The 27729-nt window shown below is 57.8% G+C and overlaps 2 protein-coding genes across 8 annotated transcripts in view; one reads left to right on the plus strand and one right to left on the minus strand.

Moving 5' to 3' along the window:
* Positions 1 to 206: 206 nt before the first annotated feature.
* LOC127045870 (zinc finger protein 436-like) lies at positions 207 to 17014 on the minus strand. 7 transcript variants are annotated; one of them, XM_050942633.1, is made up of 7 exons: positions 16866 to 17014; positions 9056 to 9138; positions 8771 to 8897; positions 4680 to 4784; positions 3996 to 4082; positions 3113 to 3214; positions 207 to 2037 (listed from the first exon to the last, which is right to left on the minus strand). In XM_050942633.1, the coding sequence occupies exons 2-7, from the start codon at positions 9086 to 9088 to the stop codon at positions 908 to 910; spliced, it is 1584 nt and encodes a 527-aa protein (XP_050798590.1). In that variant the 5' UTR covers positions 9089 to 9138; positions 16866 to 17014; the 3' UTR covers positions 207 to 907. The 7 variants fall into 7 exon arrangements, with proteins under 7 accessions (XP_050798590.1, XP_050798594.1, XP_050798591.1 ...); XM_050942637.1 differs by lacking the exon at positions 16866 to 17014 and adding an exon at positions 9692 to 9858; XM_050942634.1 differs by lacking the exon at positions 16866 to 17014 and adding an exon at positions 9688 to 9851.
* Positions 17015 to 23135: 6121 nt separating this feature from the next.
* Positions 23136 to 27729, plus strand: part of LOC127045807 (protein KRBA1-like) — a 42930-nt gene continuing 38336 nt past the window's right edge. The window contains exon 1 of the mRNA XM_050942433.1: positions 23136 to 23218. Within this exon, the coding sequence (XP_050798390.1) occupies positions 23192 to 23218 (27 nt within the window). The 5' untranslated portion in view covers positions 23136 to 23191. The remainder of the gene's footprint in view (positions 23219 to 27729) is intronic.

Below are 27729 nucleotides of genomic sequence, written 5' to 3' on the forward strand. Positions count from 1 at the left end.
CCCACTCCCCCCAAGAAGGTGAGGAACTCACGGGCTGCCTGCTCCTCAGGTTTGTCTCTCTCCAGATGGGGGCAAGACTCAACCACTGACAACCCTGGAGGTGGGGCCAATGCTTTGTGCCCCCCTACCTCACCCCGTCACTGCTTAGGAGGCCGTGGCTGCAAGAAAAGCCCCTGGTGGCCGCATTTGAGAAACTCGAGACTACAGCCCCTATTACCGCAGTCACCTGCACTGTCTGGGCCAGGCAGCTCCACCCAGGGGTGAGGCCCGGTCAGCAGGGCGAGGCTCCCATCGGGGTGAGCCGCTCAGGAAGCAGGACTAAGCAGTAATAGAGTGTAACACACACAGAGCTGGTTGCCAGGGCCCAGGCCACAAGAACACACAGGGGAGATGGATGTTACACGGAGGTTAGGTTCTGAAGTCAGCGCGTAAGGCGAAAATCGCGTATAGTCAAATGCTCATTGAGTGGAATGGCGGGCGGAATCGCCCGCGCTACAGGTACAGTATTTCAATTGTTATTTCTCTCTTTTGTTTTGCCGAGCGCGTATAGTTAAAATCACGTAAATTAAATGTGCCTGTGATGCGACTCCACTGTAACTTCGCTTGCTTGAGATGTCTGGGGGCGGAGAATCAGACTCTGGTGAAAGTGCTGTTGAAACCAATGGGATCTCAGTCCTGGAGGTGCTGCCAGACATGTTGGCTGGGGTGGCTTGTTCTAGCCCCCGCAGCTAGTCCCTTTCCCTGCTCCCCCCTCCGCTCAGCTCCCTCAGTTAGCACATCTGCTGACACTGGCTCCTCATTTGCACCGGCTGGAAGGGGAGCAGAACACGGGTCATGGCCCAAGTCACGTGGTTCCATCACCCACCCCAATTTCCCGACCGGCTCACAGCAGCACCCCGATGGTGGTTCATTCCTTGCCGGGCTGGGCCCGGCCGGCCGCTGGGAGCCGCTGGCCCAGGTGGGTCCGTTGGTGGGCAAGGAGGTTGGACACGTTGCTGAAGCTCTTGCCGCACTGGGCGCAGGGATAGGGGCGCTCGCCCGTGTGCACCCGCTGGTGCTTGGTGAGGTCCTGCTTCTGGCTGAAGCTCTTGTTGCAGTCCGTGCAGGGGTAGGGGCGCTCGCCCGTGTGCACCCGCTGGTGCTTGGTGAGGTCGTGCTTCAGGCTGAAGCTCTTGCCACAGTAGGCGCAGGGGTAGGGGCGCTCGCCTGTGTGGGTCCGCCAGTGCGTGTACAGATTGGAGACCTGGCTGAAGGCCCGGCCGCAGTCGCTGCAGAGGTAGGGCTTCTCTCCCGTGTGGATGCGCCGGTGCGTCTTGAGCCGCTGGCTCTGGCCGAAGCTCTTGCCGCAGTCAGCGCAGACGTAGGGCCGCTCGCCGGTGTGGATGCGCTGGTGGATGGTCAGCTTCTGCTTGTCCTTGAAGCTCTTGTCGCAGTCAGTGCAGGCGAAGGGCCGCTCGCCCGTGTGGATGCGCTGGTGGCGGACCAGCACCTGCTTCAGGGTGAAGCTGCGCCCGCAGAGGTTGCAGGCGAAGGGCCGCTCCCCGGTGTGGATGCGCTGGTGCTTGATGAGGTTGGAGACGTGGCTGAAGCTCTTGCTGCAGTCCGTGCAGGGGTAGGGGCGCTCCCCCGAGTGGGTTCTCTGGTGCTTGGTGAGATCCCACTTCCTCCGGAAACCTTTCCCGCACTCCGGGCACTTGTGGGGCTTCTCTTTCTTGGGAACGCTGCTCTCCTGCACGCCGGGAGGGGCCGTCCCATTGGCTCTCGGGGCACACACCAGGCACGGGCTCGGCCCCTCTCCAGTCTCAGGCCCTGACCGCATATTTGGGGAGGTGCTAGAGCACCAGACACACCCCCGCATGGCCCCCAGCTCACTCTCCAGTCTCTGAGACCCACACGAGCTCAGGGCAGCTCCTTGCAGCTCAGGGCTCAGGACAGCTCCCTCTTCTGATCCCCGGAGTAACACCCTGTAGGGCTGCAGGGTCTCAGCCCCTTCATCCGGATGCTGCTCCTCAGAACTGCTCCTGGACCTGCCATCTGCTGGGTGGAAAAGAGAGTCCAGAGATTATCCCTCAGGGAAGAGGGGGCACAATACTCTGGGACCAGGCACACCCCTTCTTGCACGACACTTCTCCCAGGAAGCACTGCAGCTCCTGCAGGAAGTGGAGAAGGGCCTGCGATTTCAGCAGGGAATAGACAATGGGCCAAATTCATGCTGAGGTAATTCCATTAACTCCAATGCAGTTACCCCGCTGGCTCAGTGTGTTCTCAGGAAAGTGAGTTTTCTCTTGTGATTGCCCCAGAGCTCCCAGTGCTGAACTGCCAGCCCCAGGCAATGGGCATCTCCAGGGTGAAGGCCTCACCCTGAGCAGCATCCCTGACAGGCGATTTGTGCCGTGTCTCCCAGCATCCGGTGAGTGCAGCAGCCACCGGGAGAAAGTCACCAACACTGCAAAGCACTGAGGGTAAAAGAGCAGGGAAGAGCCTGACCTGCCCCGTGCAGAGAGAGTCCAGCATGGGCAGAATCAGTGTGGGGATGACCAGAGGGAGTTTCCCGGGGGCTCTCCTAGCAAGCCCACCTGCGCCCAATCAGGGGATTTAGGGAGAGTGAATCCAGCAAGAGTTTCCCCTAATCTTAACCACCTGAGCATTAAAAATAGCCTCCCATGAGAGAGGCACCGGGGTGTCTGACCCTGGACGTTCTGTAAGGGACTGAAGGCATCAGGGCTGTAGGGAGGAAACTGTGTGTGTAAGGGGAGAAGGTGAATATTCCTCATCTAAACACCCACTGACTGGAGGGGCCGGGGTTCTGCCCTGTGCGTGCGCCGAGTGTGAACGCCCAGTAGCTGCAGAGAGTGCAATGGAGAGTCTGGGCGAACAGCGTGGCAGCAAAGCAGTATCTGCTCAGCAGCTGCATTCTCAGATCTCTCCGCAATATCCCAGAGAGAACAGGAAACAGGTGGGCAAAGAGCTTGGCCTGAGAGGGGACGGAAGGCCGAAGGGCACCTCCTGAGACACAACAAATCCTGCTGGAGGAAGCCCGGGCAGCAGCAGGGACAGAGTCACTGCTCCCTACTCTGGAGTCAGCGCGGCTCCCAGGATCACTGCTGCTCACCTCGGCCGATGCTCTCGGGTCTCTCCCATGCCACGGCGCACTGGAGGATGCTGGCCCATAACTGGCGCTGCTGCTCCCCGGACCCACTCAGGACATCGCCGCCTGACAGGTGAAAAAGAGAATCCAGAAATTGTCTCACAAGCTGCAGCCAACAGCTCCTAACCACCAGCAGTGGGATGGGGCTGGGACATCCCCCCAGCTGGCACGCACAGCCTGGCACCCGCAGCACAGAACTCCCAGCTCCTCAGAGCACAGAGGGGTGGTGGTGTCATTTGGGGAGGGTTGGATTGCAGCAGGGAGGAAGCAGAAACAAGGGGCCAAATCTCCTCTGCTGTACACAGGTCCCACTGCATTCAAGGCTTCCCCCAGGGCTGATGATACCCCAGGAAGCCTGTTTCCTTGACCAACGTCTTGCGAGTCCCTCATGGGTACCAGATATGCTGGGAAGGTGGCATCGCCCAGTCACACCCACCTGGGAGGACACAGCCCAAATCTTCCCCCACAGCAGCCTGTGGCAGCATTCCCATGAAGGGGCCCCTATCCATGGGCTGAGAATAGGACACCGTCGCTGCCCATACAGAGACACTGCTGAGGATGAAAGCCCAGAAGCACCTACCCTCTCCCCAGCAGGAGGCGGGGGCCAGTGAGCAGGCAGGGAAGAGTCCATGCTGGATGAATGGGATGTAAGATAACCAGACACAGGTCTGCATGGGCCCCCAACCCAGTCAGTGATCTTAGGGTAACGGAGCACAGGGCCTTTTCCTAACCTCAGCCCCATGTGAACAAGGAACAGAGCCCTCAGCAGCCTGGGACAGGGTCTCTGCCCAGCTCTTCTCTCCGGGGTCCAGGCAGCACCAAGGGAGCTGGGCTGGGTGCTACTCACCTCGGCAGTGACTCTCTGGAGGCTCCCACATCCTGGAGTCCTGCTGGGGGCTGACCCATGGCTCACAGAACTGCTCCTCCTCCTCTGCTGGAAGGAACATAACCCAGATGCTACTTCCTAGGCCTGGGAAACACTCAGACCCCCTTGCAGTGGGGCCTGACTGAGGCAGCCCCACATCCTTCCCCCAGCATATGCGTCCGTACGTCGCCCTGTCAGCACAGCGCTGACAGCTCTGCCTGACCGCGGTCGTGCGGGAGGATGATCCCACTTGGGAGCAGCAAATACTAGAAGTGTCCAGGAGGGCAGCAGGGATGTGGGGGTGAAAGAGCCAGCACCTAACAGCCCCCTCCCCAGGAGAGACCGAAAGAGGAGAGCGTGCCCGGTCAGCGGACAATTCTCACTGAAATAATCATGGTCCACAGGGAGCCTGAAAACTGAGGAGCAAGGGCTTGTGCTGGGGATGAAAGGGCAGGGGAGGGGAGGCAGGTGGGACAGGCCCAGACATGACACCTGGGCTGGAGGAAGCCGGGGAGAAAGAGAAGCCAGGGCAGCAGCCTGGGACGGGGTCACTGGACTCTGACCCTTACAGCCCCCTCTAACCATACGGTTCTACGATTCTGCGATTCCAGTGTCTCACTGCAGAGCATGAGCAGCGCGGAGGGAGCTGGGATTGCTGATACTCACCCGGAGAGGGGCTCTCCCACGCCACGGGGCCCTGTGGGGTGTGGACCCACGGCTCTTCCCCACGCTCCAGCCGATATAAGAGGTCAGGCTTGGGGCCCAGGTAGCCTGTGAGTGGGAAGAGACTGGTACGGTCAGGGCTTGGTATATATGAACAGTTTTGTCTTGATTTCAGTGAACAGTTCGCCATCACCTGAACAATTGATGTAAAACCCCTCAGGAGCGTCCCAGTTCTGAAATGGACAAGGACTAAGAGGGTGGATAGGAACAGGCTGAAAGGTGTGGAAATGCCACAGAAGAAACAATACGTTTATCACCTTGAAGTGTTCCTTTTAACTGACACTCAGCCAGTGAGACGAAAGGGCCACGTCACACCTCTCTGTGCCCCTACGTGCTGCAGAAGGGTGCGCAGATCCTGCATTTATCGACTCCAAACACCATTTGCTGCAGCACTGCCCATTCAGCTGGCTTGTTTAGAGCTCTCTGAGCAAGCGTCTGCCCAGGGACACCGGGGAAGTGCCAAAGGGCTTGTCTACACTTGAAATGCACCATTGCTGTGCATCAGAGTAGACGCCACCTGCACCGACAGGAGGGGTTCTCCCATTGGCACAGGTAATCCACCTAGCCGAGACACAGGCAGCTAGGTCAATGGAAGATTGTTCCATCAACCTAGCGCTGTCTACACAGGGTTAGCTTGGTTTAAGTACATCACTCAGGGGTGCGAATTTTTCACACCCCTGAACAATGGGGCTGGGTCAACCTAACTTTTCAGTGTAGACCAGGCCTTAGTTTGCTGGAATTTATTCCTCCTCCAGATTAAATACAATGAACTAAAGCCCCTGTACTCCTGAGTGAGACCATCCATATGGGAGTTTAATGTGCTTTCATTTATGCCCATTGACTTCACAGCTTTGGTGGATCTGTGACACTGGCAGATTGAGTGCCAGCTCTTGCCCAGGCCCCTATGCCTCAGTGAACACTGACTAATGCATCCCTGGAAACCAGTTTGACTCACCAGTGTGTTAGTATTGTTAAAATAGATATTAGAGTGATAAGATTGTGTTTAGACTTTATGAAATGCATCTAGGATGCTGCCTGTATAAATCTCACTTATAACATCTGTATCCTATGTTATAAGGTAATATTTAAATATTTGCTCTAATGTAGCTATAAAAGTGTTTGCTATGAAGTTGGAAACCCTCCCAGTCAGGAGAGAAGCATTGCCAAGTATGAAATACTAGTTTACCACAAGAGGTGTCTCTCCGGCCCAACAAAAGAAGTTCTGTGGACATCAGGCAAGCCCATGTGTAACATCAGTGGACAGAAGACTGTTAATTGCTTCCCCCATACCCACGAAGAGGAGACATACACATACACTCGACCAATCGGTGGGAATTCTAGGGAAAGGTAACAAAAATGCCAGACCAGAAGGAACTTTATCTTTATGCTGTTTGGACTCAGAGAGGCAAAGATCCCCAGCTGCTCAGGTTGGGTTAGCCCTAAAGGACATATAGAGCTTGCTTCTTATAGAAGCTTCTATTACCTTTCAGACTTAAGACTGTAACTCATTTGTGTGTGTCTGTTTACCTGCCTTAACCTTGTAAATAACTATTTATTTCCCCTAGTTAATAAATCTTTAGGTAGTTTATTACAGGAGCGGCTTCAAGTGTTGTCTTTGAACAACTTGACCTTCAGGACTGGGAGTAACCTGAATATTGCTGTGAGTTTTGGTATATCACAAAGGCAGGCTTGCCTGGATGGCCAGATAGACAGCATGACCAAGGGGACTGTCGGTGACTCCATGCCTGAAGCGTTCACACTTGTCACTTGAGGGGTGAAATCTACATATTGAACACAAGCAATTGGGGGTTTATGCCACCCACGTTTATGAGCCATTCCAGACAGCCTGACAGGATCCACCTTAGCTGTTCTGATTGTCCCTATGCAGACATGGACTGCAGGCCCTCACAGCCCTCTCTGGGCTTCAGTAATGTACCTCTGTGCCATCTGCGCACCTTCCTTTCTGGAGCAGTGAACACCACAGGACCTGCTAGAGAACCTCCCGGCCCCAGCTGCTACCTTCTGTCATGATGAAAATGGACCACTGAATCCCACTCTTGGATTTCCAGCTCCTTGCCAGTTGCTGAGCCATGCCAATACTTTGTCTCTCAGGCTCTGGGAGCTGGCAAGAGCCACTGGGAGTCTGTTGTAAGTCTGGCTGAGGAAGGGCTGGCCCATAATAAGTAGCGTTATGTGGTGTGTCTCAGAACTGTAGTCACTCCTTGGTCTGCGTGCGCACTGACGAACCTTCGCTGTGTTAGAGGTGGGAGAAGCATTACAGTATGTGACAAAAGGGAAGGAAGCTGCCATGTGAGGGTGATGGACAAATTCTTGGGGTTAGGGCACAAGGGATACGAAGTAGGGGCATCTTCTACAGTCACCACAACAGGACGACGAGAGAAAGAGAAAAAATCCCTGCACCAAGCCCCAGTCCACACACCTCTGTAGCTGTGGGGGATCTGAATTACCCAGATATCTGCTGCGTAATAAATACAGCCAAGCAATCATTCTCAAACAGGTCTTCTGAAAAAGGCAGCTTACGATCCTGGCTGTAGAGTTACCAACCAAACAGGAGAGGCCATCCTGGGTCTGTTTCCTAATTCTAAGGAAGAACTGACTGAATGTAACAGGAAGGCTTGAAATATACCACCATAAAATGCCTGAATTTATCCTAGTCGAACAGATTCACACGGGGCCTTATCCAAAGCCCACTGAAACCAATGGGCGTCTTTCCGTTGACTTCAAAGAGCTGTGGAGCAAATCCAGAATGCAGCACTCTTCTGCAGGATGATTCACAGGGATGACTCGTGAGAAAGGCCTACAGGATTCGATTCCTAGCAAGTGAGGGGCAGTGGGAGGAAGTAGGGACGTGAGCCAGTGCGGAAGACGACAAGATAATTAAGGCACAACAGAGCACAGTTCCTCTGAAATGAATAATGTAAGAAAGAAAAAGCGGGCATAGCTTCCTTCAGGAGGGACTGTTCCCGGTGCAAGGGTCTGTGCTAGAAACAGAGGGAGGAGGCGACTGAACAGAAAATGCACAATGCAGAGAAAAGATGAGGGCAGTAAAGAGGCCAAATGAATTAACGCAGATGAAGGGCAACGGTGAAGAGAAAGGCTTTTACGAGTGTGTCATGGAAAAACGTACAAGGGGGAATCATCAGAAAAGGAACCCAAAATGGCCACGGTATCTGCTCCTTTTGGAAATCTTTCTTCAAGAAGAAAAATAAAGACATCTGAACAACCTGTAAGGACGGGAAACCCAGTAAAAATAACCATTGATCTAGAACTGGTGAGAACACACTTGGAAAATACACACCTATCCAGATCAGCCTGTATGGGTGGGATGGCACCCTAGGGTACTACGGGAATTAGCTAGCCAATTTACTGGCCATTGCTTGCAAAGAGTCGTGAGCAGATGGACAGGTAACAAGCCAGTTTGGTGCCGATTTTCAAAATGTGCAGAAACGACACAGAAAATATAGAGGTTATTAATAGCGTAATAGACATCCATGCATAGGTCAGAATCCTTGACATAACTCAGGCCTCAGCCTATAGCAGCAAATGCTGCTTTTGTGTTTCACACACAGATGTAGGCTGGGTAGCTGCAATGGCTACCTAGCTAGGCCTAACCACAAACCCTCACACAGCTGTGAAGTGACTGGCCAGTGAGCACGCCCTGTTTGTCTTGCCCCTGACAAGCAGCCTATTACCCGTTTTTTTTGAAACCTCACCTAGGGAGATCACTTTGACATCTGGAGAGAGAAAACAGCAGCAGCTGTCATAACACCTTGAATGAGTCACCCACACGACCTGCGCAGCTTGAGAAGCTGGTCATCCCTGCAAGCGCGAAGCAGAGCTGGAGAACCCACCGTCATGCCAGAGTGTTATTACACAGACTTTCAATGGTTTTAAATCACCCCTTGCTTTTCTGGGGGACGGCTGGGATTCTGAATGCAGATCAAACATGCTAATGGAAGCCCCAAAACAGAGCCCACACACATCACAGCAAAAGAACGAAAAGAGCTCTTTACCCAAAGAAAGCAGCATTTCATAGTTCTCCGTCATCACCTCCCGGTACAGCTCCTTCTGCCACTCTGCAAACATGTCCCACTCCTCCCGGGAGAAATAGACAGCGATGTCATCAAATACCACTGGCACCTGCAATCACAAGCATTCCACGCTCAGCACTGCCTGTAGCCCCGAGTCCCAGCAAAAGGACTTTCTAAGGGGGAAATTCACTCCATGCAGAAGGCTAGCACAGGACCCAAGCCCCATGTCAGCCCTAGCTCTGTGAAAAATTCACAGAAATAACCCACAGAAAATATCTTCAGGGGGGTATCCATCCCCATGTAACTCAGCCAGACTGGGTGATCACAGTGGTCCCTTCTGGACTTGGAGTCTATGGAAAAAACATGCAACATCAGCACCAAATGCAGCCTGGAGCAAGTAGGTTCAACCCCCACGGGAGTGTTTGGGCCAGATTCAGTGGTGATGTAAGTGGCAGCATGAGAGGCTAATAGAATGTGTGTCCTGATCTAGTCTGGGCTAGCTCCCAGTCCGGTGTGCAGGATGAGGGTAATGCACCTGCCAAACCGGCCGAAAAGGAATTATTCTTGTGCAGCCTTTGTCCTGTCCATAGCTATCCGTGTGCGTGGCAGCACCCACCCCAAGGAAACCCTGGGCTGGGGCACAGCAGCTGCAGTAAATTCGAGCAGCCTGATTCTGTGCTTTACCCGCTCCTATATCACTTTGGTACAGGTGTAAATACTGAGAAACTGCACTGAAGCCAATGACGTTACACAGGTGTAACCTATATCACAGTCTGGCCAATGAGCAGTTCCTGGTCCCACTGAAATCAGTGGCAAAATCGCCAAGCGGTTGCAGGAATCGGCCGGAAGTCCCCCGAGAGTTTACCAGAGCCAGGGTGCAAAAGGAAAACGTCACTAACGTACGCACGGCGGGGGGAAGGAGGATGCTGAATAGATGCTCTGCACCACTACAGTCCAGGGTCCCTGCAGTCAGCCCGAAACAATGGGTGAAATCCAGAATCCATTGAAGACAAGGGAGGTTTTGCACAGACTTCAGTGGGGCCAGGCTTTCACAAGGCAGCTCTAAGAAAGGCGTGAGCTATCCCCACTCACGGCAGTGTGTTCATCAGGAAGGTGGTCTGGGGACTATTTAACTATCACATTGTTCACTCACTGATCAGCAGTCCAGCCTTATTAGGTAACTGCCTGGTTTATGCTGCTAACCCAGACAGAGAAACATGGACTTGTGCTTGTCTCTGCTTTTCTAATGAAGCATAAGACAGACCTGTTCACACTGAGATTGTATTTGGGTCTTGTCTGCCCTGGGTCTCCTGGAATGCTCTGTGCATGACTGGAGAGCTAGGGGGCTATTTACTGAAAGTGCTAAAGAATGTGCCCATTGCATGCTCTGGGCACATGAACAAAAGCAATAAAAATAGCATCACAATTTACAAATAGGACCCAATGGCCCAATAACAAAGACCCTGCTAAGCCCCAAAACCTCTCACAGCGCCCCTCATCCACCATGCAACATTCCCTCCTCCCTGGAGACCTGGCACATGGCCCTGGCTGCTGAGGGCATGGGGCAGCCCACCCATCCCAGAGCCATTATCCCAAGCTGTATTGTCTGCTCATAACCCTGGCTGCTGAATGCACGGACACCACACACCACAGAGCCGTGTTCCCAGGCCATACTGTCTGCACATGGCCCTGGCTACTGAGTGCACGGAGCGCCACACACCACAGAGTCATGTTCCCAGGCCATACTGTCTGCACATGGCCCTGGCTACTGAGTGCATGGAGCACCACACATCCCAGAGCCATGTTCCCAGGCCATACTGTCTGCACATAGCCCTGGCTACTGAGTGCACGAAGCACCACACACCGCAGAGCCATGTTCCCAGGCCATACTGTCTGCACATGGCCCTGGCTACTGAGTGCACGGAGCGCCACACATCCCAGAGCCATGTTCCCAGGCCATACTGTCTGCACATGGCCCTGGCTACTGAGTGCATGGAGCACCACACATCCCAGAGCCATGTTCCCAGGCCATACTGTCTACACGTGGCCCTGGCTACTGAGTGCACGGAGCGCCACACATCGCAGAGCCATGTTCCCAGGCCATACTGTCTGCACATGGCCCTGGCTACTGAGTGCACAGAGCACCACACATCCCAGAGCCATGTTCCCAGGCCATACTGTCTGCACATGGCCCTGGATACTGAGTGCATGGAGCACCACACACCGCAGAGCCATGTTCCCAGGCCATACTGTCTGCACATGGCCCTGGCTACTGAGTGCACGGAGCACCACACATCGCAGAGCCGTGTTCCCAGGCCATACTGTCTGCACATGGCCCTGGCTACTGAGTGCACGGAGCACCACACACCGCAGAGCCATGTTTCCAGCCATACTGTCTGCACATGGCCCTGGCTACTGAGTGCGTGGGGCAGCCCACACATCCCAGAGCCATTGTCTCAGGCGGTATTGCCTGTACATGGCCCTGGGCTCAGGTCCACAAGGGCTGTAGCTTCCTTTCCTTTTGACACGAAGCTTGAACTCTGCAGACCCAGCTGGGAAGGCAGCTGGCCTTGCTCAGCTCGTGCGGTGGGGACTAAGGCCTGGTCTACACTAGAAATGTACGTGGGCAGTGCTACGGCGTCTCCGGGCAGGTCTATGCTTAAAATGCTGCGACACTGCAGCTGCGCCGCTGTAGTCAAGCCGCCGTGTGCCAGTGGGAGAGAGCTCCCGGTGTAGTTAATCCACCTCCGAGAGAGGAGGTAGCTGTGTAGGAGAGAGAGAAGCTCTCCCGCCGACATAGCGCTGTCTACACCAGGGTTACAGTCGGTATAATTACATCATGCAGAGGTATGGATTTTCACACCTCTGAGCTGGGAGGGCAGTGGCTTGGGGTCATGGGGGGGGTCTCACTGGGTGGGAGGGGGAATGGCTGGGGAGGGTTACTGGGGGTCCTGCTGGGTAGGGGGCAGTGGCTGGGGGGGTTCACACGGGGGGGTCCCCACTGGGTGGAGGAGCAGTGGCTGGGGGGGTCACACGGGAGGAGTCCCGCTGGGTGGGCTGGCAGTGGCTGAGGGGGTCCCACTGGGTAGCGAGGCAGTGGCTGGGGAGGTCACACGGGGGGGTCCCCACTGGGTAGGGGAGCAGTGGCTGGGGAGGTCACACAGGGGAGTCCTGCTGGGTGGGAGAAGCAGTGGTTGGGGGCTCACACGGGGGGTCCTGCTGGGTGGGGGGAGCAGTGGCTGGGGGGTCACACGGAAGGGTCCTGCTGGGTGAGGGAGCAGTGACTGGGGGGTCACACGGGGGGTCCTGCTGGGTAGGGGGAGCAGTGGCTGGGGGTCACATGGGGGGGTCTTGCTAGGTGGGGGGAGCAGTGGCTGGGGGATCACACAGGGGGGCCTGATGGGTATGGGGAGCAGTGGCTGGGGGGTTACACGGGGGGTCCTGCTAGGTGGGGGGAGCAGTGGCTGGGGGGTCACATGGGGGGTCCTGCTGGGTAGGGGGAGCAGTGGCTGGGGGGTCACACGGGGGGTCCTGCTGGGTAGGGGGAGCAGTGGCTGGGGGGTCACACGAGGGGTCCTGCTGGGTAGGGGGAGCAGTGGCTGGGGGTCACACAGGGAGTCCTGCTAGGTGAGGGAGCAGTGGCTGGGGGGTCACACGGGGGGTCCTGCTGGGTAGGAGGAGCAGTGGCTGGGGGGTCACATGGGGGGTCCTGCTGGGTGGGGGGAGCCGTGGCTGGGGGCTCACACGGGGGGTCCTGCTGGGTGGGGGGAGCAGTGGCTGGGGGTCACACGGGGGGTCCTGCTAGGTGAGGGAGCAGTGGCTGGGGGGTCACACGGGGGGTCCTACTGGGTAGGAGGAGCAGTGGCTGGGGGGTCACACGGGGGGTCCTGCTGGGTGGGGGGAGCAGTGGCTGGGGGGTCACACGGGGGGTCCTGCTGGGTAGGGGGAGCAGTGGCTGGGGGGTCACAAGGGGGGTCCTGCTGGGTAGGGGGAGCAGTGGCTGGGGGGTCACACGGGGGGTCCTGCTGGGTGGGGGGAGCAGTGGCTGGCGGGTCACACGGGGGGTCCTGCTGGGTGGGGGGAGCAGTGGCTGGGGGGTCACACGGGGGGTCCTGCTGGGTAGGGGGAGTAGTGACTGGGGGGGTCACACGGGGGGTCCTGCTGGGTAGGGGGAGCAGTGGCTGGGGGGTCACACGGGGGGTCCTGCTGGGTAGGGGGAGCAGTGGCTGGGGTGTCACACGGGGGGTCCTGCTGGGTGGGGGGAGCAGTGGCTGGTGGGTCACACGGGGGGTCCTGCTGGGTGGGGGGAGCAGTGGCTGGGGGGTCACACGGGGGGTCCTGCTGGGTAGGAGGAGCCGTGGCTGGGGGGTCACACGGGGGAGTCCTGCTTGGTAGGGGGAGCCGTGGCTGCGGGGTCACACGGGGGGTCCTGCTGGGTAGGGGGAGCAGTGGCTGGGGGGTCACACGGGGGGTCCTGCTGGGTAGGGGGAGCAGTGGCTGGGGTGTCACACGGGGGGTCCTGCTGGGTGGGGGGAGCAGTGGCTGGTGGGTCACACGGGGGGTCCTGCTGGGTGGGGGGAGCAGTGGCTGGGGGGTCACACGGGGGGTCCTGCTGGGTAGGAGGAGCCGTGGCTGGGGGGTCCACACGGGGGAGTCCTGCTTGGTAGGGGGAGCCGTGGCTGCGGGGTCACACGGGGGGTCCTGCTGGGTGAGGGAGCAGTGGCTGGGGGGTCACACGGGGGGTCCTGCTGGGTAGGGGGAGCCGTGGCTGGGGGGTCACACGGGGGGGGTCCTGCTGGGTAGGGGGAGCCGTGGCTGCGGGGTCACACGGGGGGTCCTGCTGGGTAGGGGGAGCAGTGGCTGGGGGGGGTCACACGGGGGGTCCTGCTGGGTAGGGGGAGCCGTGGCTGGGGGGTCACACGGGGGGTCCTGCTGGGTGGGGGGAGCCGTGGCTGGGGGGTCACACGGGGGGTCCTGCTGGGTGGGGGGGAGCAGTGGCTGGGGGGTCACACGGGGGTCCTGCTGGGTAGGGGGAGCAGTGGCTGGGGGGGTCACACGGGGGGTCCTGCTGAATAGGGGGAGCAGTGGCTGGAGGGGTCACACGGGAGGTCCTGCTGGGTAGGGGGAGCAGTGGCTGGAGGGTCAGACGGGGGTCCTGCTGGGTGGGGGGAGCAGTGGCTGGGGGGCCACACGGGGGGTCCTGCTGGGTGGGGGGAGCAGTGGCTGGGGGGTCACACGGGGGGTCCTGCTGGGTAGGGGGAGCAGTGGCTGGAGGGTCACACGGGGGGTCCTGCTGGGTAGGGGGAGCAGTGGCTGGAGGGTCACACGGGGGGTCCTGCTGGGTAGGGGGAGCAGTGGCTGGGGGGGTCACACGGGGGGTCCTGCTGGGTAGGGGGAGCAGTGGCGGGGGGGGGTCACACGGGGGGTCCTGCTGGGTAGGGGGAGCAGTGGCTGGGGGGTCACACGGGGGGTCCTGCTGGGTGGGGGGAGCAGTGGCTGGGGGGTCACACGGGGGTCCTGCTGGGTAGGGGGAGCCGTGGCTGGGGGGTCACACGGGGGGGTCCTGCTGGGTAGGGGGAGCCGTGGCTGCGGGGTCACACGGGGGGTCCTGCTGGGTAGGGGGAGCAGTGGCTGGGGGGGTCACACGGGGGGTCCTGCTGGGTAGGGGGAGCCGTGGCTGGGGGGTCACACGGGGGGTCCTGCTGGGTGGGGGGAGCCGTGGCTGGGAGGTCACACGGGGGGTCCTGCTGGGTGGGGGGAGCAGTGGCTGGGGGGGTCACACGGGGGGTCCTGCTGAATAGGGGGAGCAGTGGCTGGGGGGGTCACACGGGGGGTCCTGCTGAATAGGGGGAGCAGTGGCTGGGGAGTCACACGGGGGGTCCTGCTGGGTAGGGGGAGCAGTGGCTGGGGGGTCACACGGGGGGTCCTGCTGGGTAGGGGGAGCAGTGGCTGGGGGGGTCACACGGGAGGTCCTGCTGGGTAGGGGGAGCAGTGGCTGGAGGGGTCACACGGGAGGTCCTGCTGAGTAGGGGGAGCAGTGGCTGGAGGGTCACACGGGGGTCCTGCTGGGTGGGGGGAGCAGTGGCTGGGGGGGCCACACGGGGGGTCCTGCTGGGTGGGGGGAGCAGTGGCTGGGGGGTCACACGGGGGGGTCCTGCTGGGTAGGGGGAGCAGTGGCTGGAGGGTCACACGGGGGGTCCTGCTGGGTAGGGGGAGCAGTGGCTGGGGGGGTCACACGGGGGGTCCTGATGGGTAGGGGGAGCAGTGGCTGGGGGGGTCACACGGGGGGTCCTGCTGGGTAGGGGGAGCAGTGGCGGGGGGGGTCACACGGGGGGTCCTGCTGGGTAGGGGGAGCAGTGGCTGGGGGGTCACACGGGGGGTCCTGCTGGGTGGGGGGAGCAGTGGCTGGGGGATCACACGGGGGGTCCTGCTGGGTAGGGGGAGCAGTGGCTGGGGGGTCACACGGGGGGTCCTGCTGGGTGGGGGGAGCAGTGGCTGGGGGGTCACACGGGGGTCCTGCTGGGTAGGGGGAGCAGTGGCTGGGGGGTCACACGGGGGGTCCTGCTGGGTGGGGGGAACAGTGGCTGGGGGATCACACGGGGGGTCCTGCTGGGTAGGGGGAGCAGTGGCTGGGGGGTCACACGGGGGTCCTGCTGGGTAGGGGGAGCAGTGGCTGGGGGGTCACAAGGGGGGTCCTGCTGGGTAGGGGGAGCAGTGGCTGGGGGGTCACACGGGGGGTCCTGCTGGGTAGGGGGAGCAGTGGCTGGGGGGTCACACGGGGGTCCTGCTGGGTAGGGGGAGCAGTGGCTGGGGGGTCACACGGGGGGTCCTGCTGGGTGGGGAGAGCAGTGGCTGGGGGGTCACACGGGGGGTCCTGCTGGGTAGGGGGAGCAGTGGCTGGGGGGTCACACGGGGGGTCCTGCTGGGTAGGGGGAGCAGTGGCTGGGGGGTCAAACGGGGGGTCCTGCTGGGTAGGGGGAGCAGTGGCTGAAGGGTCACACGGGGGGTCCTGCTGGGTGGGGGGAGCAGTGGCTGGGGGGTCACACGGGGGGTCCTGCTGGGGTGGGGGGAGCAGTGGCTGAAGGGTCACACGGGGGGTCCTGCTGGGTGGGGAGAGCAGTGGCTGGGGGGGCCACACGGGGGGTCCTGCTGGGTAGGGGGAGCAGTGGCTGGGGTGTCACACGGGGGGGTCCTGCTGGGTAGGGGGAGCCGTGGCTGGGGGATCACACGGGGGTCCTGCTGGGGTGGGGGGAGCAGTGGCTGAAGGGTCACACGGGGGGTCCTGCTGGGTGGGGGGAGCAGTGGCTGGGAAGTCACACGGGGGGGTCCTGCTGGGTAGGGGGAGCAGTGGCTGGGGGGTCACACGGGGGGTCCTGCTGGGTAGGGGGAGCAGTGGCTGGGGGGTCACACGGGGGGGTCCTGCTGGGTGGGGGGAGCAGTGGCTGGGGGGTCACATGGGGGGTCCTGCTGGGTGGGGGGAGCAGTGGCTGGGGGGTCACACGGGGGGGTCCTGCTGGGTAGGGGGAGTAGTGGCTGGGGGGTCACACGGGGGGTCCTGCTGGGTGGGGGGAGCAGTGGCTGGGGGGTCACATAGGGGTCCTGCTGGGTGAGGGAGCAGTGGCTGGGGGGTCACATGGGGGTCCTGCTGGGTGGGGGGAGCAGTGGCTGGGGGGTCACACAGGGGGTCCTGCTGGGTGGGGGGAGCAGTGACTGGGGGGTCACACGGGGGGTCCTGCTGGGTGGGGGGAGCAGTGGCTGGGGGGTCACACGGGGGGAGGGTCCTGCTGGGTAGGGGGAGCAGTGGCTGGGGGATCACATGGGGGGTCCTGCTGGGTGAGGGAGCAGTGGCTGGGGGGTCACACGGGGGTCCTGCTGGGTGGGGGGAGCAGTGGCTGGGGGGTCACATGGGGGTCCTGCTGGGTGGGGGGAGCAGTGGCTGGGGGGTCACACAGGGGGTCCTGCTGGGTGGGGGGAGCAGTGGCTGGGGGGTCACATGGGGGTCCTGCTGGGTGGGGGGAGCAGTGGCTGGGGGGTCACACGGGGGTCCTGCTGGGGGGGGCCCGGTGCGGGCTCCTACCTGGGCAGGCGGGGCGGGTCGGTGTCTCCCGGCCATGCCCGGCGGGCGGCTCCCCGCGCAGCAGGAGGCTCCGGGCCGCGGCCCCTGGGCTCGGCCGGCCCGGCCCGGCAGCTCGGGGGCCCAGCGACACCGGCCCGGCCCCGCACGGCTCGGCGGCCACCCGGGCACGGCATGCTGGGAGCTGGGGGCCGGGCCGGCAGCAGCGCCCACCCACACACTGAGAGTGACACACGGAGCGCGGACTGCACACACACACACACACACACTGACACACACACACACACTGACAGTGACACACGGAGCGCGGACTGCACACACACACACACACACACTGACACACACACACACACTGACAGTGACAGACGGAGCGCGGACTGCACACACACACACACCCACACACTGACACACACACACACTGACAGTGACACACGGAGCGCTGACTGCACACACACACACACACACACACACACTGACACACACCCACACACTGACAGTGACACACGGAGCGCGGACTGCACCCATCCACACACACACACACACACACACACACTGACACCCCCAGCACACACACGCACTGACAGTGACACCCACACACACACTGACAGTGACACACGGAGCGCTGACTGCACCCACACACACACACACTGACACCCCCGCCACACCCACACACTGACACACACACACACACTGACAGTGACACATGGAGCACTGACTGCACCCATCCACACACACATACACACACTGACACCCCCGCCACACCCACACACTGACACACACACACACACACTGACACTGACACATGGAGCGCTGACTGCACCCATCCACACACACACACACTGACACCCCCAGCACACACACTGACACTGACACACACACACACACTGACAGTGACACACGGAGCGTTGACTGCATCCATCCACACACACACACACTGACACTGACACCCCACCCACACACTGACACACACCCACACACTGACAGTGACACACGGAGCGCTGGCTGCACCCATCCATACACACACTGACACCCCCGCCACACACACACTGACACTGACACTCCACACACACACTGACAGTGACACACGGAGCGCTGACTGCATCCATCCACAGACACACTGACACACACACACACACTGACACACACACACACACACACACTGACACCCCACACACACACACACACTGACACTGACACACAGAGCGCTGACTGCACCCATCCACACACACACTGACACCCCCACCACACCCACACACTGACACACACCCACACACTGACAGGGACACACGGAGCGCTGACTGCACCCATCCACACACACACTGACACTGACACTCCCCACACACACTGACACCCCACACACACACTGACAGTGATGCACAGAGCACTGACTCTGCACCCATCCACACACACACTGACAACCCCCCACACACACACACACTGACAGTGACACTGACACACACAGAGCACTGACTCTGCACCCATCCACACACACACTGACACCACACACACACACACACACTGACACACACACACACAGAGCCCTCCCTCTCACACACACAGCTCTCACACACACACTGACACAGCAACACAGACACACACAGAGCACAGACTCTGCACCTATCCACACACAGCACTGACACACACAGAGAGCACTGAGTCAGCGCACACACACAGCACTGCCTCAGACTGAGCTTACACACATACAGAGCTCACACACACACTGACATACCTATCCGCACACAGCACTGACTCAGCACGCGCACACACACACACACACACACACACAGAGCACTGCCGAAGACTGAGCTCACACACACACAGGACTGAGCTGACACGACACCCACTGACACAGACTCACACACACAACTGAGTAGGCACTCACACTGACACAAACACAGCACTGAGCTGACACGACACATACTGACAGAGCTCAGCTGACAGCGCACACAGCACTGACACACAGCGCTGACTAGGCACACACACACACAGCACACACTGATACAGACTCATACACACAGAACTGACACACACAGAGCACTGATTCTGCGTGCATGTGCACACAAATAAGCACGTAAGAACGGCCACACTGAGGCCTTGTCTACACCACAAAGTTGCAGCGCTGGTGAGGGAGTTATAGCGCTGCAACTTAGGAGGTGTACACATCTGCAGGGCATCACCAGCGCTGCAACTCCCTGTTTGCAGCGCTGGCCGTACACCCGTTGAAACTCGGGTGTAGAGGATCCAGCGCTGGTCATCAGGTGTAAACACTCACCAGCGTTTTTCTTGACCTCCGTGGAATAAACAGGTATCCCAGCATACCAGAGGAAGCCTCTCTGGTAATCAAGCAGGTCTCCTTCCCCGCGGTTTGCTCTCGCGTTCCCCTAACCCCCGTGCAAGCAGATCTCCTTCCCCGTGGTTTGCAGGGGGGTTCGGGGAACGCGACAGCACACTGCGGGGAAGGAGATCTGCTTGCACGGGGGTTCAAAAAACACCGGAGCAAACCGCTGGGAAGGAGACCTGCTTGCACGGGGGTTCGGGAACGCGAGAACAAACCGCGGGGAAGGGGCAGTGGCTACCCAGCAGGACCCCCGTGTGACCCCCCAGCCACGGCTCCCCCTACCCAGCAGGACCCCCCGTGTGACCCCCCAGCCACTGCTCCCCCTACCCAGCAGGACCCCCCGTGTGACCCCCAGCCACGGCTCCCGCTACCCAGCAGCTTCCCCGCGGTTTGCTCTCGCATTCCCCTAACCCCCCTTGAAGCCGCCCAACAGCGCTGCAGTGTGGCCACATCTAACACCACTTGCAGCGCTGGTTGCTGTAAGTGTGACCACTCTGCAGCGCTGGCCCTATACAGCTGTACTAATACAGCTGTAACAACCAGCGCTGCAAAATTGTAGATGTAGACATACCCTGAGTCAGGCCAAAGGTCCATCTAGCCCAGTTTCCCGTCTCCTGGCAGTGGCCAATGCCAGGTGTCCCAGAGGGAATGAACAGAACAAGGAATCATCAAGTGATCCATCCCCTGTCGCCCATTCCCAGCTTCTGGCAAACAGAGGCTAGAGACACCATCCCTGCCCATCCTGGCTAATAGCCATTGATGGACGTGTCCTCCATGAACTTGTCTAATTCTTTTTTTGAACACTATTTGTATGAATGTATCGTTCTTGTATCTGAAACTAGGAATATGTAGCATAACTCTGAGGTCCTGTTGTAATTATACAAAGTGTTGGCCATTAATGGTGGTTTAGAATCTTGATGGCTCCCATTGACTAGGACAATTGACTGTGGATGGCTCTGTTTACCTGCAAGACTCCACTGCATACCTGCATGCAGCCGGTCCTGGAAGAATAGATGGGGGCTCACAGGACATGTGAGCATGTCACATGATACTGGAATCCATCTTTAACCTGGTGCTTTTCCATTTAGAAGGAGGGGTGTGACCCCAGAGAGGGACAAAGGATTCTTGCCTTGTGCCAAAGCTATAAAAGGGGGTGGAACAGAACAAAGGGGGCTGCCATTCACCTGAGCTGGAACAAGGAATGTACCAGGGGAAAGGATTGGCCCCAACTAGGAAAAAGTCTAGTCCGTGAAAGAAGCTTATAGGAACATCTCTAAGAGTCAGATTTACCTGTATTCAGTTTCTTAATGTATTAGATTTAGACTTGCATGTTTTGTTGTATTTTGCTTGGTAACTTACTTTGTTCTGTCTGTTATTACTTGCAACCACTTAAATCCTACTTTTTATACTTAATACAATCACTTTTGTTTATTAATTAACCCAGAGTAAGTGATTAATTCCTGGGGGAGCAAACAACCGTGCATATCTCTCTATCAGTGTTATAGAGGGCAGACAATTTATGAGTTTTCCCTGTATAAGTTTTATACAGAGTAAAACTGATTTATTTGGGGTTTGGGTCCCATTGGGAACTGGGTGTCTGGGTGCTGGAGAGAAGTGACCTGCTGAGCAGTTTTTGGTTATAGTCTGCAGCTTTGGGGGCCTGGACCAGACCTAGGTCTGTGTTTGCAGCTGTCTAGCATGTCTGGCTCAACAAGGCAGGGTTCTGAATTCCCAGCTAGCAGGGAAAATGGGCTCAGAGGCAAATTCAGCACATCAGGTGACAGTCCCGTTGCTTCCCTCCTCTCCCAGCCCTCCCGGGCTACCTTAGCAGTTATCCCCCCATTTGTGTGATGAATTAATAAAGAATGCAGGAATTTGAAACAACACTGACTTTATTGCCTCTGCAAGCAGAGATCAAAGGGGGGAGAGGAGGGTGGTTGGCTTACAGGGAAGTAGAGTGAACCACCATTATTCACTTGCTCAGCCTATAGTTGAACTGCTCCTTACTACTGTCCAGCCTTTATGAGCCATGGGAGCAAGGGGCAGGCTGGGGTAGGTGCGACCACGCGGTGCTGCCGACTGGGAGAGCAGCCTGAGGCAGAAGCCTGTGCTGATGAGCTCTGCATGGTCACCTTGCTGATCAACTCTCCGCTGGCCAAACAGGAAACGAAATTCAAAAGTTCGCGGGGCTTTTCCTGTCTACCTGGCCAGTGCATCTGAGTTCAGATTGCATCCAGAGCGGCCACAATGGTGCACTGTGGGATAGCTCCTGGAGGCCAATACCGTCGAATTGCGTCCACGCTAACCCTAATTCGAACCAGCAATGTCGATTTCAGCGCTAATCCCCTCGTCGGGGAGGCGTACAGAAATCGATTTTAAGAGCCCTTCATGTCGACAAAAATGGCTTCATTGTGTGGACAGGTGCAGGATTAATTCGATTTAACGCTGCTAAATTCGACCTAAACTCATAGTGTAGACCAGGCCCGAGAGTCTATGGTCTGTGTGTTCACAGCAGTTTGGATGACCCATGTGTAATGATTGTGTGGGGTGTGATTATCCCTTCCTGGCTGTATATGGTCATGCACAATATTTTATCACCCTTTTTATGTCTTAGGTGTGATTTTATGGGCTAAAAGTGTTTTTCACGCCCTACCTCCTTCCTCAATGGTGCCCACAGAGGTGTCTGTGATGGGCTAAGCTATCCCCTGTGGAGGATGTGCACACTGACACCCCTCAGCTGCTGCAGCCAGTGGGTCTCTCTGGACTGACTGCTGCTGCTTGATTCCTTATAATGTTTATTGACAGGCCTAGCAGAGCCACTCGCATCAGTGCCTGAGGGAGGGAAGGAATCAATATGTCTGCGTGAGGGGTGGCATGTCCCTGCCAGGCTGGAGGCGTGTGAGACAGTTCCCAGCCGGAAGTTTTTTGCCTTCCTCTGCAGCATGGGGCACGAGTCACTTGCTGGAGGATTCTCTGCATCTTGAGGTCTTCAAACCACAATTTGAGGACTTCAGTAACTCAGACATAGGTATGGGGTTTGTTCCAGGAGTGGTTGGGTGAGATTCTGTGGCCTGCGTTGTGCAGGAGATCAGACTAGATGATCATAATGGTCCCTTCTGACCTTAAAGTCTATGGCTAGAGGGGCAGAAAATGTACTGATCCCAAAACCAGAAGGGACCAGCCTGATCATCTAGCTCAGGGGTTCTCAAAGTGGGGTTTGGGACCCCTCAGGGGGTTGCAAGGTTATTACATGGGGAGTCCTGAGCTGTAGCCTCCACCCCAACCCTGCTTGCATTCCAGCATTTATAATGGTGTTAAATATACAAAAGTGTTTTTAGTTTATAAGGGAGATCGCACTCAGAGGCTTGCTATGTCACAGACTTTTGAGAACCACTGATCTAGTCCGACCTCCTGCCTAACCGGCTGGAGAGCTGCCCCCAAATCATCCCTGGAGCAGATCCTAGACCCCCACACCCACTTGGCCCAGAGAGTGGCAGCAAGTGGCCACCGACAGCCGCACAAGAGCCCCGGATCCCTGCGCCCCGAGCCGGGCACCCCTGGGTGATCCGAGCCCAGGGCAGCGCGTTGATCTGTTTCCTTTCCAAGGCGGCCCCGCTCCGGGCGCGCCTGCCTGGCCCGGCGCTGCAGGCTGCAGCGTGTGGAGCGCCCGGTGCCGCCGCAGGGTCCCAGCCCCCGGGACTGCCCCAGCCCAGGGCTGCGCGCTCCGCCCCGGCGCGGGGAGGCTGCTGGGAGCTGTAGTCCCCCCGGGCAGGGGGCAGGCCCGCTCCCAGTGATGCTTTGCTCCCGCGCAGGGAGGGAGGCAATGACAAGCGGCTGCTCTGCCCACGGAGCTTCCCCCCTTCCTGCGTGGGCGCCCCACGCCCCTGTGCCGCCCGGCTGCGCCCAGCCCCCGGGAGAGGCCGAGACCGCGCCGCGCGAGCGGACAGCGGCTGCAGCCCCGGCCCGGGCTCCGGGAGAAGCGGGGAGCGAGATGTCTGCAGGGGTCGCCGCTGCCCAGGTGAGGAGCGAGGCGGGGGTGGGGGATCTCGGCTGGCCGGGGCGCGGCGGGGCTGGGCTGGCAGGAATCAGGCACCCGCCTGGCCCTGGGGCTCCTGGGTCAGAACTTGGGGCGCTGATCCGTGGAGTAATTGTCCGGTGAGCTGCCTTGTTCCCGATCAGGCTGGGCACCCAGATCCCGAGTGGGGAACGGGGAGGTTTGAAGGGGCAGGAAACCCAGACAATTCCCGGTGCAATGGGGTGGGGGGGTTAAAAAGAGGAGATTGCGCGTCCCAGTGCTGGGAACGGTGCTGGGTGGCACCGGGACACCTTACAGGGGTTTCCAAAGAACAGACCCTGCAGATTTTCTTCCCCCCTCGGCTGGGTTTCAGAACATGCCCAGCCGGTGACACCAATCAGAGTCACTTAGCACTTGCCAGTGGTGGGCTCTCACTGGAAACCCCCTGGGACGGGTATGGGGCTGCCTGACACCGCCCAGAGTTAGTTTCTCCTTGGGCTGCCCTCGCTGAGCCATGTGCATGCTGGAAAGTGCTGGGTGAAATAACCCAGGCTCACTCCATGCTTGGGACACAGATATCCCCGGAGCTTGTCTGGCGCTGAAATGTTGCTATTTTCACCAGCCTGCAATCAGCAGGCACAGATTTGTGCAGGGAAATTCTGTCTGTTAGGCACATGGCTGGTTAGCCTGACTTGTCACCGGGCAGAACGCCTGCCCCTTCTCCCGACTAAAACCCCTTTCGCGGTGCAGCCTGCGCCACGGCTGTCATTTGTGGAGTGCTTTGCCTGCCGTGAAGAACCCCAAGTGCATCCCCAAAGTTCTTGCTTTTCCATGAGCCCTCAAACCAGCCAGCGCCACTTTGTTCTGTTCGGGCAGGAGTGTGAATGTGTGTGTGGAGCTCTGTGCTGCGCCTGCAGCTTGGCTGGAGACCATCCACAGCTCCTGAGAAAGGGGGGTAAAAAGGGGGGAAACATGCCGAGGTTCCTTGCTCTTTCTTTCAGTAGCCAAAGCAAAACCCCGCTGTGCCATGGGGCTCATTAGGGATGGCTGTCTAGGACATACGGCTGCTGTTCAAAAGACCTGGGTTCTGTTCTACTCTGTCACTGACCTGCTGCATCATTGACCTTGGGCAAATCTCTTCATCCCTGTTTCTCCTCCCACCCTTCGACTGTCTTGTCTGTTTAGATCAGGGGTCGGCAACCTTTCAGAAGCAGGGTGCTGAGTCTTTAGTTATTCACTCTAATTTAAGGTTTCGCGTGCCAGTAATACATTTTAACGTTTTTAGAAGGTCTCTTTCTATAAGCCTATAATATATAACTAAACTATTGTTGTATGTAAAGTAAATAAGGTTTTTAAAATGTTTAAGAAGTTTCATTTAAAATTAAATTAAAATGTAGAGCCCCCCGGACCAGTGGCCAGGACCTGGGCAGTGTGGAGTGCCACTGAAAATCAGCTTGTGTGCCACATTCGGCACCCGTGCCATAGGTTGCCTACCCCTGGTTTAGATCATAAGATCTTCAGGGCAGGGTGTGGCCTGGCTTTCACTATGTGTTTGTACAGCGCCTACCACAATGGGGCTCTGATCTCAGTTGGCGCCTCTAGGGACCACTGTAATTCAAATAAATATTATAATAATCCTCACTGTTATTACCGGTAAGGTTTGAAGTTGGGACCTTTGACACCAAAACAGTTTTGCCTCTTGAACTAAAGGTGCAGTAGCTTCAATAGTGGTTAGCAGTAGTAAGCTGTTATCCACAATAACGTCTAGCCCCTAGAGGGAGAAATGAAACACACTTTACAACCACATTACACAATATTAATTTCCTGGAGACAACTTTGTCTTAGTTCTCTTTCAAGCCTTTTACTGCTGGATGACTAAATACAACACAGCTAAAAACAGCAGCAAACAGCAGGTCAGGAGCCGAATGACATGGGACCATTTTTTTTAAAAAATGGGGTTTGGGGAATGATCCTATTCAGGGGCAACAGAGAATGCAACTGCAAACAAAGCTGGTGTGTTCAGAGGCTGTTTAGACTGGAGGAGGGGATCAGTCACAGGGGAGTCTCTGGGGGGGACAGGGCACACATGCAGCACGTGAAGAAATGCCACAGCCACCATTCCATCCCCTGCCTAGCTGAGGTGCAGTGAGGGACATGCTAGATCACAGGAGGTGTCGGTCAGGGCACTGAACCCAGTAGGGAAGAGGCCCTGGAGCAGATCTCACCAGAGCAGATATTACAGGAGGAGCCCATATTTATTGATGAGCAGGCTGGTCGGTGTCTCTGAAATGGAGTCACACAGGTGTGTGAATTGAGTGCTGATGGAGGTGCCAGCCTGTGGAGAGAGAAGCCCTCAGTTTATCCCTGTGGGGGATACAATATGGACAGCGGCAGGGCAGTCCTCTCCACACAAGCCCAGCCCAGAGCGGAGCGGCGACTTCGGCCTCCATGTCCAGGCACCCCTGGTCTCTCTCAGCACAGAGCTCAGCTGGCAGCTGCTGCACTGGTGCTGTGGGACTCGGGAAGGAGTGTGAGCTCCACCAGACCCTGGTGAAATCAGGCACCCTTCGACCTGAGTGAGGGTCTCCGAATCTGGCCCTTGCTGGCCAGTGGCACAACGGGCTCTCAGCCCAGCAGAGGGCACCCTGAGGCAGGTCAGTGCAGTTGCCCTGGTCGGTGATGTAATGTCAAGTGGTCTTTGGGAAGAGCAGCCCTGCTGTCAAACCCGAGCCTTCTGACCAGCAGCTTGTTGTCAGTGTCACGCCAGCAAGGCTGTGTCATCAAATCAGCATAATAGGGCCCAGCAGCCTGTGTTTCACCGGACACTGCGGGGTGAAGTGTTCCTTCAGAGGCTCCCTGGGAGGACATGAGGCCCTCGGGGCAGATCCTGAGGGGTTACTGCAGTGGGCACAAGGAGAAGGTCAAAGGGCAATCCAGCATTGCATTAAAACTTATCATGGCTCACCTGTGACTCTCCCTGAAGCAGAATGTGATACCCCCACAGCCCGGACACGCACATGCAGGGAAGTGTGTGCAGAGCAGGGACTTTGCACGTTGATGTAAACACACATGGGCCTGATTATTCCCTGCCCCCACCCCCGCTGCCTGGTGTATTCATTTGCCCCTGTGCAAAATAGATACAGGCCCCAGCAGAGGGAGATGTGTCAGGAATGTGGGGGATGGGCAAGGCAGTCCCAGGTAGTGCTCTCTGCTGTGGGATTGGGGGCTGAGGTGCAGCCCATGGGGCTAGTACCAGGGAGGCTGCTGTAAGTTAGGGGCTCATCTTCGGGAGAGTTTTTTGCCTGGAGCTAGTTGATGGCCAGTTAACTCGAGGTGATTAAACACCCTCCGTACAGAGCAGCTGGGACACTCCCTTCATATTTGTTCCAGGGCACAATATTTGTTCTTCCCCCAAGACTCTGCACTAGGAGTTTATCTTGGCCAGCTAACACGTATTAAAATGATCCCTTGCCTTGCCTACACTAGGATTTTGATGTGTGGTAGTTAACACGTGTTCAAAAGGCACCTCTCTGCCTAGTGTGGACATGGCCTGAAGTCCCGCTTGGGTCATGTTTGGAGAGTCTAAGGGGTGCATAGGCCTTTGGGTGGGCCCCAGCACTGGATGTCTTTCACCCTGTGGTGATAGTTTATAATGAGACTTGCCTCCTTCCTGGGGGCGGAGGGTTGTGAAGTGTAATTGATCCATCCTTGTACCCAGGGCCAGCCCCAGGCGTCAGCTCAGCAAGCAGGTGGTTGGGGTGGCCAATGGAGAGGGGCGGCAAGTCCGACTCTTCAGCGGCAATTCGGTGGCCGGTCCCTCACTCCCTCTCAGAGCAATGGACCAGCCGCCGAATTGCCGCCGAAGACCGAAGCGGCGGTGGTAGAGCTGAAGTGCCGCAGATTGTGATCGCGGCTTTTTTTTTTTTTTCGCTTTTTGCTGCTTGGGGCTGCAAAAACCCTGGAGCCGGCCCTGCTTGTACCATGCTTTGAGATCCTTAGATGAAAGGGTCAGGTGGTTTTCTCTTCCTGTGCCCTAAAATGCAAATGTCCTTGGCTAATCTTTGCATGATTGATGTAACCCAACCGGCCAGGATGTTAAAGAACCATGAACGATTATCACACATTCTACAGGAAGCCGAGCCAAGGAGCACATAGAATTAAAGGTTTGACAAAGTTACTTCTTTTGAAAATATCACGGTGTCGGACTTAATTATGTCACGTCAGCATCATGTCATCCCTGAAGGAGCCTTAACCAAACACTGAAATGTCAACAGGCAGCGGGGGGAGAACAGCACTAGGGATACCTTAGATCCTGCATCTGACGGTGCACATACGCACAAGCACACTTGGACCAGAAACCTTTTGCAACAGAGGCAACGGATCATTATTATTGCTGTACCTGGGCTAGAAAGGGGCAACACAGGCTGCTGAGGAGAATGTGGAGTCGCTTCCTGCCGCTCTAGGTGGACGCTCACAATCCTGTTGGTAACCATAGGGACCGTGGCCTTTTAGAA

Source organism: Gopherus flavomarginatus, chromosome 2, assembly GCF_025201925.1.
Source record: "Gopherus flavomarginatus isolate rGopFla2 chromosome 2, rGopFla2.mat.asm, whole genome shotgun sequence".
NCBI classification, from domain to species: Eukaryota; Metazoa; Chordata; order Testudines; family Testudinidae; genus Gopherus; species Gopherus flavomarginatus.